Below are 12,700 nucleotides of genomic sequence, written 5' to 3' on the forward strand. Positions count from 1 at the left end.
GATGCAAGGATTCTTCAATATATGCAAATCAATCAATGTGATACACCACATTAACTAATTAAGGAATAAAAACTATATGATCATCTCAATAGATGCAGAAAAAGCTTTTGATAAAATTCAACATCGATTTATGATAAAAACTCTCCAGAAAATGGGCATAGAGGGAACCTACCTCAACATTATAAAGGCCATATATGACAAACCCACAGCAAGCATCATACTCAATGGTGAAAAACTGAAAGCATTTCCACTAAGATCAGGAACAAGACAAGGATGTCCACTCTTGCCACTCTTATTCAACATAGTTTTGGAAGTCCTATCCACAGCAATCAGAGAAGAAAAAGAAATAAAAGGAATACAGATTGGAAAAGAATAAGTAAAACTGTCACTGTTTGCCAGTGACATGATACTATATGTAGAAAATTCTAAAGATGACACCAGAAAACTACTGGAACTAGTCAATGAATTTGGTAAGGTTGCGGGATACAAAATTAATGCACAGAAATCTCTGGCATTTCTATACACCAACAATGAAAAATCAGAAAGAGAAATTAAGGAAACACTCCCATTTACCACTGCAACAAAAAGAATAAAATACCTAGGAATAAACCTGCCTAAGGAGGCAAAAGACTTGTACTCAGAAAACTATAAAACACTGATGAAAGAAATCAAAGATGACATAAACAGTTGGAGAAATATACCATGTTCTTGGATTGGCAGAATCAATATTGTGAAAATGACTATACTACCCAAAGCAATCTACAGATTCAGTACAATACCTATCAAACTACCAATGGCATTCTTCACGGAATTAGAACAAAAAATTTTACAATTCGTATGGAAACACAGAAGACCCCAAATAGCCAAAGCAATCTTGAGAAAGAAAAACGGAGCTGGAGGAATCAGGCTCCCTGACTTCAGACTATGCTACAAAGCTACAGTAATCAAGACAGTATGGTACTGGCACAAAAACAGAAATACAGATCAATGGAACAGGATAGAAAGCCCAGAGATAAACCCACACACCTATGGTCAACTAATCTATGACAAAGGAGGCAAGGATATACAATGGAGAAAAGACAGTCTCTTCAATAAGTGGTGCTGGGAAAACTGGACAGCTACATGTAAAAGAATGAAATTATTACACTCCCTAACACCATACACAAAAATAAACTCAAAATGGATTAATGACCTAAATGTAAGACTGGACACTATAAAACTCTTAGAGGAAAACATAGGAAGAATACTGTTTGACATAAATCACAGCAAGATCTTTTTTGATCCACCTCCTATAGTAATGGCAGTAAAAACAAAAATAAACAAATGGGACAAAATGAAACTTAAACACTTTTGCACAGCAAAGGAAACTATAAACAAGACGAAAAGACAACCCTCAGAATGGGAGAAAGTATTTGCAAATGAAACAACAGGCAAAGGATTAATCTCCAAAATATACAAACAGCTCATGGAGCTCAATATCAAAAAAGCAAACCATCCAGTTAAAAAATGGGCAGAAGACCTACATAGGCAGTTCACTAAGGAAGACATACAGATGGCCAAGAGACACATGAAAAGCTGCTCAACATCACTAATTATTAGAGAAATGCAAATCAAAACTACAATGAGATATCACCTCACACTTGTCAGAATGGCCATTATCAAAAAATCTAGAAACAATAAATTCTGGAAAGGGTGTGGTAAAAAGGAAATCCTCCTGCACTGTTGGTGGGAATGTAAATTGATACAACCACTATGGAAAACAGTATGGAGGTTCCTTAAAAAACTAAAAATAGAACTACCATATGACCCAGCAATCCCGCTACTGGGCATATACCCTGAGAAAACCATAATTCAAAAAGAGTCATGTACCACAATGTTCATTGCAGCACTATTTACAATAGCCAGGACATGGAACCAACCTAAATGTCCATTTAGGACATTTAGGACAGATGAATGGATAAAGAAGATGTGGCACATATATACAATGGAATATTACTCAGCCATAAAAAGAAACCAAATTGAATTATTTGTAGTGAGGTGGATGGACATAGAGTCTGTCATGCAGAGTGAAGGAAGTCAGAAAGAGAAAAACAAATACCATATGCTAACACATATATGGAACCTAAAAAAACAAAAAAATGGTACTGATGAACCTAGTTGCAGGGCAGGAATAAAGAGGTAGACATAGAAAACGGACTTGAGGACATGGGGTGGGAGGGCGAAGCTGGGGTGAAGTGAGAGTAGCATCGACATATATACACTACCGAATGTGAAATAGTTGGCTGGTGGGAAGCAGCAGCATAGCACAGGGAGATCAACTTGGTGCTTTGTGATGACCTAGAGGGGTGGGATAGGGAGGATGGGAGGGAGGCTCAAAAGGGAGGGGATATGGGGACATGTGTATGCATATGGCTGATTTTGCTTTGTTGAGCAACAGAAACCAACACAGTATTGTGAAGCAATTATACTCCAACAAAGATCTATTAAAAAAAACCCCCAAAAACAAATGTCATTTGGAGTACTAAAGACTTGGGAAGTCCGTTAATTAATAAACCTGTTTTATTTAAAAAAAAAAAAAAAGACTTAATGGCCAATAAGCCCATGGGAGGGTGCTCAGTATTTTTAGTTATTAAGGAAATTAACATTAAAACCACAGTGAGTTGCCACTAAACACTCACAAGAACGGCTAAAATAAGATGACATACCTTATATTAGCGAAGACATAGAGCAACTGGAACTCTTGTTTATTACCTATGAGAGTATGAAATGGTACAAACCCTTAGGAAATCAGCAGGTTTTTATAAGGTTAAACATTCACTCACCTATGAGCCAGCGTTCCCATTCTAGGCATCTGGTTAAGAAAAAGAAATATATATGTTCACAAAACGATTTGTATAAAAATATTTACAGAAGTTTTATTCACAATAGCCCAAACTGGAAAAAAAAAATCAACAGGAGAATGAATAAACAAATTGTAGTGCATTCACACAATGAAATACTACTCAGCAATAAAAAAGAATTATTGATGCTCTCAACAGTGAGAATAAATCTCGCATTTATATGAAATTCACGGACAGGCAAAACTAAGCTTTGGTGGTAGAAATCCTAACAGTAGTTTCCTAAGGGATAGTGGGAATTGACCGTAAGGGGGCTTGTGGAACCTTTCCAGGGTGTTGGAAATGTTTTATATCTTGATTGGAGTGTTGGTTATATAGGTGTATGCATTTGTCAGAACTCAGTGAGTTGTGCATTTCATTGTATGTCAGTTTCACCTTGATTAAAAATAAAACCGTTGGAAACATGGATGCTTTTGAAACCCTCTTTTCCACATTTTAACTGAGAAGTGCCATTGCTTTCTGCACTGATTATCTTGTGAAATTTTTCATTATTTTTGCTGGAAACTAGCATCTGGGTTACATTTTTGTAATTATGGGGCATAAATGGGATTTCTTTTTTGCTGCTTGTACAAAAAGCCAAATGCCAGTCAGTCAAGGTCTACTGTTTTTAAGTCTATTTTACGTTTCAGTCGGTAGTGTATTTTAATTTATGGGTTTCATAAATATAATATGTATATAAATTATCACTTACATTTGTCCAAATAATCTTTAAGTGTCAAGGAATACCCTTATTATACTCATTTTTCGTTAGCACTTTTCATTCAGTATTTGTTGAACCAAATACATATTATATCAAGCAGTGTTCTAGGCACTGGGGATACAGTAGTAAAACAGACAAGGAAGGACACTGCCCTCTCAGTAGTGTGCAGAGAAACACAGTAAACATAATGCACTAGCTGTCTTCTGATAATGCTTGGAAGAAAAGAAGCAGGATGATGTGATTGAGAGGACCTGGAGAATGTTTAGAGAAAGGCTTCTTTAGGAGGAGACATTTGAGCTGAGCCTAGAATAGCAGGAACGTCTTCATTCTGTGAAGACAAGGGGGAGGATTTGAATATGGTATTTTCTAAAACTGTACTTTTATGATTAGGCCAACCTTAATCACATTCCCCTGATTGTTTTCTCAGTTAGTGTTCATTTCAGAGCCTTTTATTTTTCTTAATTACCCTTTTCTGGGTTTGTTTTATTGTGACTTCAGGGATGTGTGACAGTTCAAACTCACCGAGCTTTTGGTTTTCCTAGTATTCTTAGTGGTCTAGTCTGGATTGTTCACTCTTACAAACAAAACATTAGTTTCCATAAATCTGCTTTGCACATACATACTCGCACATACTTGATCCCATAAGTTTAGAAGAGACAGTTTTAGCATATGTGGAAGTAGAGATTGAATTGATGTATTTTTTTTTTAATTAATTTATTTTTGGCTGCGTTGGGTCTTTGTTGCTGCGCTCAGGCCCTTTCTAGTTGCGGCGAGCGGGGCTACTCTTCGTTGCGGTGCATGGGCTTCTCATTGCTGTGGCTTCTCTTGTTGCGGAGCACAGGCTCTAGGTGCGCAGGCTCAGTAGTTGTGGAACGCAGGCTCTAGAGCGCAGGTTCAGTAGTTGTGGTGCACGGGCTTTAGTTGCTCCGCGGCATGTGCGATCTTCCCGGACCAGGACTAGAACCTGTGTCCCCTGCATTGGCAGGTGGATTCTTAACCACTGCGCCACCAGGGAAGTCCCTGAATTGATGTAGTTTTGACAATGACCTTTCCCATCTCCTGCTTTTCTTCTGAGCCCACATTTTAAAATCCTAAAAGTATTTGGGAGTTTTTTTCTCAACATTGGTATTACATCAGCTCTGTGTGTGGTTTTATACGCTTAGCTACCTTAGGACTCTGCTAGCTAAAGCTATATTTTTCTTCCTGTTCCTAAGAGGGTAGAATTCTCATGAATTAAAAAGTAGAGGGACTTTTTAAGCCCGTGCGCCACAACTACTGAGCCTGCGCTCTAGAGCCTGCGAGCCACAGCTACTGAGCCCACACTCCACAACTACTGAAGCCTGCATGCCCTAGAGCCCGTGCTCCCCGACAAGAGAAGCCACCACAATGAGAAGCCTGTGCACCACAACGAAGAGTAAACCCGGCTCGCCGCAACTAGAGAAAGTCCACGCGCAGCAACGAAACCCAGCACAGCCAAAAAAAAAATTAATAAATTAAAAAAAAAAACAGTAGAGAATCAAGTTCCTTTGTAAGCAAAAGTAACTAGGAGTGTATTTTCCCCCTAGGGTAATAGTTATATTTTATGACCTCAGTATTTTAGAATATCAGTTATATTTTGAGGAGTTTGCTTTGTGAATAGAAAGAACAAAACTGTGCATCTTTTTAGTGGTCTTTAAAGCTGGCATTTTTTAAAAGCTGAATGTCTATTTCATGTCACTCAGCCGTACCTGCAGCCATGCTCCGTGTGTAGGGTAGGTTGATGCCTGATCTCATGCTGTATAATCAAAAAGAAAGAAGAAAATTGGTCCCCCAAATGCCGGCCTCTCAAACAGTTCCCATCATGTCCAGTCAGAAGTACTGTGAGCAGACATGGCTTTAACAAAGACACAGAAAATAAATGGTCCTTTTCAATGTCAGAAATTAAACCTGTATAAAAAAGTTTGAAAATTGTGCCTGTTACGTTAATTAGCAAAATATTTCAGGTTTTGTTGTTTATTTGCTTTCATTGCTGTTGATATTTTAAAAAGTTAATTCTTCCTTGGTTCAAGGGTGAGCCTTACTTCAGTTTTAATTTTTGAAGCCCAGGCATAAGAGAAATTAATTTACTCTGAGCTAAGTATTTATTCTGTCAAATATAATTAGTTAACATGGTTTCAATTGACATAATGTCTAGAATCTTTTATTTAGACAGCAGATTTGGAAAGTGTTCATTGCTAGAAAAGGCGACTCATAGGAGGCTAGGGGTGCTAATTATTGTGCTGACTCCAAGATTGTTGTGTACACCTCACTTCAGGGTATATGAACACTTTCCTGCAAAAGTCCATTTAACCAATGTGGCTCCAATATAGATAGGGTGGCTGTGTGTGTGTGTGTGTGTGTGTGTGTGTGTGTTTAATGACCATAAATCACAACTCAGGGCTCTTATTTCTTTAACCTGGAACTCCTCTCCCAGCATTATGCTCAGAGATGCAAACTATCTGCATGACTATCAACCTGGCTTTCCTTTCTGAAGGCCAAACTCATTGGTTCATGCTTTCAATTGCCTGCTTTTGTTTTTATAGAATTCCTTAAGTTTTCTAGTCTTCTACGGAACTTCTCTTTTTACCTAAATTTTTCCGTTAGGGCAGCTGCGTGCGTGGCATAAGCCCTTGCAGTCATAGTATGTGAAAATACCCCCGACTTGGTCAAGCTCTTCAGAGGCGGGGACTCTGTCACATTGCCAGTGCCCGGCATCCACATCCAATAGACAGTGGAATAAGTGGGACAAGGAGACTTGCTCTGTTTACTTCATAGAGTTGATTGATTCACGACACAGCTGTTGACTCAGTGCCTCTTATCTACCAGGCACTGCTTATCTTGGGCTTCAGGCATAAAGAGGTGAGAAGATAAGCAGGTCCTGCTGGCTCCGGGGAACTCCAGTCACAGGTGTGGGAGGCTGTTTTCACTGCTAGGAACAGAGAGGCTCATTCAGCCACCTCAAGTAGCAGAGCGTTTTTCCTGTAAGGATATTCCAGGATTAAAGAAGACTTGAATCAGTTATACTTCTGGGGGCTGAGGAATTAAGACCCGTCTGGTTTGGGAACTGATGGGATCTCTGGATAGACGAGCGCAAAGACATTCATAGGAACACAGGACTCTCAGTGTTGCGCTGGAATGGCACGTGGGAGAAAGTCAAACTGATATAAACATTTCTGTATTTTTCCTTAGGATTCATTAAGATCTTAGGTTATATCTCCTTAAAATGTTAGGGGCGTTTAGTATATTCTTAAATCATATTTGTTTCTCCAGGCAGATAATACGTTTGCTATATTTTTCCTTCTATATTCTCCTAATTGTGTGTGTGTGTGTGTGTGTGTGTGTGTGTATAAATACGCTTACAGAGTATCTATAGAATAGGAAAATATAAAGGTGGAAACCAAGAGTCTGAGGAAATCTAATTTGACTTAGCACATTTTAAAGCATCATCTATTAACTTCTTTGTGAATTTGTGCTGCTGTTTACTTTGTATATGCAAAAAATGTAATGTTAAAATTGGTAATATTAGCTCATAGTAAACATCAATCTCTTGTATTTGAATAGGAGTTTATAGTTTACGGGCACTTTCAAAGATGTTTATTTATTTTTTCATAAAACCCCCCTTGAATTAAGGAGGACAGAGCTTACCTTGCATGTTATTTAAATTGAGGATTTAGGTCAAAGTTACACGATTCATCCAAGGTTTCCCGGAAGGCGGTGGGGCCAGCAGTGGAGCCCACGCCTCCTGACCCCAGTCGGCGCCCGGTGGTGCGTCCTTCCTCACCTTCCGCCTGCTCCCCTTCCCTGTACTTGGGTTCCTGAGAGAGAAAACACCAGGCACCCCATGCCCAGATGCACATCGCTTTACTTACAGCAGAGTCTCCACCCTGAATCTCAATCTTTTTCCCCATTTTGGTAACTAAACTAAAAAGTCTAAAAAAATTGTGAAGGTTATTGTTAGCTTGCCAAGAGTTGGTACAGGAAACACTTGTGTTTCATCCCTGCAAGTGGATATGAAGGGATATGTTTTGAGGGATTGGATTTTTGGTAATTTTGTCAAAACCCAGTGTTTACCTTAACTACTGGGTACCACATGCTTGGTGCCCCCATCTTCTTAACTGCCCAGTCCTGTGCCCCATTTACTATTGGGAAATGGAAGTCATAGTCATAGAACCTCTCTACATACAATTTAAAAATTGATATAATTTCTAGCAAAAATATAAAGGAGAAATAAGGCAATTAATTTATAGTAAGTAAAATGTGTTTCAGTAGGTATGCGCTTACCTGTACACAAGAAGACATAATGCAGTTAGATTCTCCCACTTACATGTAGAATCACTAAGAATATGAAAGCTGCAAATGTAGTCTGATCAGGTGTATTGTACTGGTTATTCAGATACCACAAGTGATATAGCAGTGACATGATTTTTTGAAATGATGAACATCTATTAGTAAAATTCCAAACAAAACAAAAATACCACAAAAAACCCCCAAATTCCTTTGATTTATGTTGTAGAAAATCTGATGTATATTAAAACTGCATATAATAATCATATTTATGTATAAACAGTGTTAGAATTTAGGCTCAGGTGGTTATAAATTGACTTGTTTGCCGACATGAATGTCCAGTGGGATATGTGAAAGTAGTGCAGGACAAAAGTTGTGGGATTCATGACAGTTCTTTGTTGTATAGGATTGTCCTGTACGTTGTCTGTCAGATGCCAAGGATGTCTTCTGAATTATTGTTGACAGTTGAAAAAATTGCTCCCACAACTTTAGAATACACCTCCTAGATGGTGATGCCGCTTCGTTGAAAATCTCTGCCTTAAACACTTCAGAAAGACACAGGGAATTCGCTGGCAGTCCAGTGGTTAGGACTCCATGCTTTCACAGCTGAGGGCTGGGTTCAATTCCTGGTCAGGGAACTAAGATCCAACAAACCGTGCAGTGTGGCCAAAAAAAAAAAAAAAAAAAGGCACAGAAACCTAAGGGACCCCAGGGGAACAAAGATGTCCCAACATTTCAAACCAGAAGCTCACAGTGCTGTGATTTCATTGTCTAGAGAGACTAGAGGGGGAGGAGAGTGTCTGCTCTGTTTCTTGCCCCAAGGCTGAGATATGCTTTTTACCTTCATCTTGCCTTGGTCTGCCAGCACTATCTATTCTGCATTCCTGTGGTTGAAGTTTCCCCTGTCCTTGTAGCTTGCTGGGGAGGCTTTTTTTAGACTAGGTTCTGAAGGAGTTGCAAAAAAGGGTTGAAGGTGTCCAAGAAAACTGATGGAAGATTTTTTGTGCATGCGATATATAAAATATAACTACACTTTACCTGATGAAAGGTTTTTATATAAGTAATTTGTGACTTTGCAGCTATATGGCTGAATTATTTTGGTATATAAATAGTGGAAATTTTCTCTCTCTTGCTCAGAGTATATAATTTTGCTATAAATTATAGTGTTTTAATAATTGGGTTTGTGAATGATTTCACACAGTTAATCCTTAGTAACAATGGAGATCAATATGGAAGGAAATATTTACCTGTTACATGGTGATTTCAGGCATCAGTATTTTTGCTTTCTGTTCTTGGTGGGGTAGCATTTTGGTGCTAGAAGTGCCTGAGTTCAAATTCTCAAGCTCTGCCACAGGGTGACTGTGATCTAAAGCAAACTAATCCATATCTCTGAGTCTTACTGTAAAATGTTGTCATCAGTAGTGTTGCGGTGCTGCTACTTAATAGAATGGTTGCAAGGATTAGTGTGAAACATCTGACAGAGTTTTCTTCTAGTACTTATTCCGAAGCATCTATATTTTTTGTGCTCTATAACCGTAATGCTGACAAAAATTTTAAGTCTTCTTTTTTTACTTGACCTATTTCCATAGTGTAAACAGTCTTTATAATTACTGTTTTAAAAGTATTGAAGTATTAAAAAGTATCATAGTAGACCCATGACATCCTGCTACTAAAATATACTGTGTAATACATGATGTCCTTTCTGTATATAATAGGAACTGTAAACTTACCTGCTTCTCTCAAGAAAGAAAGTTTTTAAAAACCTAATGTCTTGAGATAACTGTAAGATATCTGTAAGCAAAACCAAGAAGAAACAACAGAGCTAAGTTGAATGCAGGGAGTGGGCCAAGGGTGGGCTTACCAGCTGAGCAATGCACTCCCATACACCAGCCTGAAATTGCAGCCTTCCACAGATAGATTTGCATATCATAGACCTTTGGGTTGCACAAAAATTGTCAAAACCACAAATATACCATCCTTTACCTAATAATGATATCAGTATATGTGAGCATTTTTAGTTTTGTTTCCAAATTTTTTCACTGTAAAAATGATGCTGTTGAATAGATGTGTGTGTGTGCACACACGTGTGTGTATCTTTTTCCTTCTCTAGTAATATTTCTTTAAGATAAATCTCTTAAAAGTAGAGTTACTCTCTTAAAGGAGACACACCTTTTATGGCACTAGATGTAATTGCCAAATTGTTTACAAAAATATTATATAGATTGGCACTGTCCCAGTTAAGTAGTTTCAGCCACACATAACTAGGGATTTTCATTTAAAGTGTGTTGGGGGGACTAATTTAACAGGTGAAATATTGATTTTAATTTATATTTCTCTGGCTACTAGTGAATTTAAACATTTAATTTTCATATATTAATGGTTTTTCTTCTTGCATTATTTATTCATTCGTATCTTTCTCCTATTTAATTTATGGGATCACTTAACGATTTAGGTCCTTTTCAGGGTTTTGGATAAATTAAAATTTTATCTAATCATATTATTCCGCTTTTCTCTTTCAGCTCCAGTAATAAACCGATTTACGAGGCGTGCCTCAGGTAAGTCTGATGATGGATTTTGCTCACTAATGGTGACATTTTTAAAATGGATTGGATAAGAAGGTATGAAAAGAATAATTGCTATAGAGTAATAACTTATTTGTCAGTCATTTTCCCAGAAAACACAACCATCTGATAAAATCAAGAACTAGGAAATAATTGGAAATACCCACTGAGTGGCTAAACTTAAAATCACACTGTGCACTGAGGCTAATGTATGGAGATTTACCCCAATTTGTTTATTTCTGCTCTTGATAAATTATTATCTACTTGGTTATCTGGTTTGCCAGTCACAGTTTAGAAGCAGTAATTTAGAACTTGGGTAAAGGACACTCTAGAAACAGGGAGGGATGGAGAGTTTTTAATAAAGGACAGGAAAACTCATAACACTCCGATATAAGACCTTGTCATCATGGGGTCCTATTCAGAATAGGAGCAAATTGCTCCTATTTGTTCATGCCCCAGCGGCTATTGCTGTCCTAGAGATACCACAGTAACCTTCTGCATATTCACAGTGAGGGCGACCTTAACCATTGACAGGTGCTTAAATTTGGTTCACTATACTGGGCACCACCTACATTACATTGGTGGGGAAGTATAGTACACAGTTGAAAGCATTTCTATCCTAAATGAGTTTGGGCGCTGAAATGGATAAACTATTGTTTGGAAAATTCACTTCTGTGAAATACCTTCTTCTCTAAAGATAGAGGACAAGTGAAGTACTACCATGTTTGGTTTGAGAAAATGACTTTCTTTTATATATAACTAGAGTTTTTTGGTTGAAAAACACAAGAAATAATTTCAAACAGATCATCTTTGACATTTATATAATACAAATGAGTCATTTGTTTCATAAAATTACCTAATTTCCATCTGTGCTATATTATTAAATGTGTTTTAAGATTGAGTTTTATTTTTAATTTGTCAGCAGTTACTGGTATAATTTACTCTTATTATGTGGTGACCAGGTCTCTAAGGAAAAAGACAGGGATTAGGATAATATGCTGTATTGTGATGGTATCTACTTTATCCTCCTGAGCTTTTTATAATGTTGAGACATATCTATTTTTAATGTTGAAAACAAAATGTAGATTATAATGCCTTTCATGGAATGAGAGATTATGTTTATGTCAGTAAGGCATCAATCAGACTTTATCCCAGAGTAGAGCTATCAAGAGTGATCGTATTCTGGTGTAATATGTAGTCTTTCATGAGCAGTGGTGGAAACAGAGAGGAACAATAAGACAGAATCAGTAGTGTGATATCTTGTCTCCGTGACGTAAGATTCTTTCTGTAGGAACATAGTTAAGACTCTTAGAATAAATTGTCTCCCTTTCTGCCTCAAACTGACATGAGACATTTATTTCTGGGCAAATTCCATTAACATTTGTTGTTCAGTATACTTAACATCAGTTGAAGGATCAGGGGCTCTAGTATATAGGTTCGTTTTGAAACACCCTTATTTCACTCCCCACCACCACTGCTAAATCTGTGTCCAGTGTATCTCAGCAAGATTGGCTGGAAATGCAGACAAGCTAGAATGCCGGCAAAGAAATACACGTTCAAGTCAAATGTTGCATTTATTCCAAGTGATAGGCAATAGGAAATGCCAGTGAAAACAACAGGGAGCAGTTTGATTTAAAGAAAAATGAAATGATATCAACGTTCAGGAGTCATGTTGTAAAAGCCTTAAAAGGTGTAAATATTGTTACCCTAATAATATAACATGCTGGAAAGCAGTATGAGAATGAATTCGGACATTAATTATTGGAAGGAAAAGAGAACTGACTTATGGAATACCCCTGATGGGTCAGGCACTGTGGTAAGCATTTTATACACATTTTCAGTCTTTCAGGCAAGGGAAATAAAATTATATTTACTGCCTTGGATAAAAAGAACAATATGGTCTTTGTCTAAAACTTTTTTGACAAAGAAAGCAGAAACTGTCTTAAGACATCTTGGGGAGGAAATTCTACAGTTCTCTTTGTTAATTTAATCTAGTGGCAAAAAGTAATTCAATGCAGTAGTAGACTTCAGTTTCTTTTGAAGTAGCATTTCCTGAACATAAAAAAAATAGATATCTACTTAAAATAGGGAAATTCATATCTGATAATTAAAAATATGTCTTAGGATATCTTTTTTTGATGAAGTTTTACTTCAGAAATACTTTTTCTTTTCAGAAGTAAATTATAGCTTTAAATTTGTAATGTGAAACCTGTAATTTAAGGGGAAAAAAATGAGTGAAC

The 12,700-nt window shown here is 37.3% G+C and overlaps 1 protein-coding gene across 1 annotated transcript in view; it reads left to right on the plus strand.

Annotated features, from left to right (window-relative positions):
- The window catches only part of PRKAR2B (protein kinase cAMP-dependent type II regulatory subunit beta), a 108,530-nt gene that overhangs the window by 20,153 nt on the left and 75,677 nt on the right, over positions 1-12,700 (plus strand). The window contains exon 2 of the mRNA XM_057550507.1: positions 10,419-10,454. Coding sequence (XP_057406490.1) covers positions 10,419-10,454 — 36 coding nt within the window. The remainder of the gene's footprint in view (positions 1-10,418; positions 10,455-12,700) is intronic.

The sequence above is a fragment of the Balaenoptera acutorostrata genome, chromosome 7 (genome assembly GCF_949987535.1).
Source record: "Balaenoptera acutorostrata chromosome 7, mBalAcu1.1, whole genome shotgun sequence".
Taxonomy (NCBI): Eukaryota; Metazoa; Chordata; class Mammalia; order Artiodactyla; family Balaenopteridae; genus Balaenoptera; species Balaenoptera acutorostrata.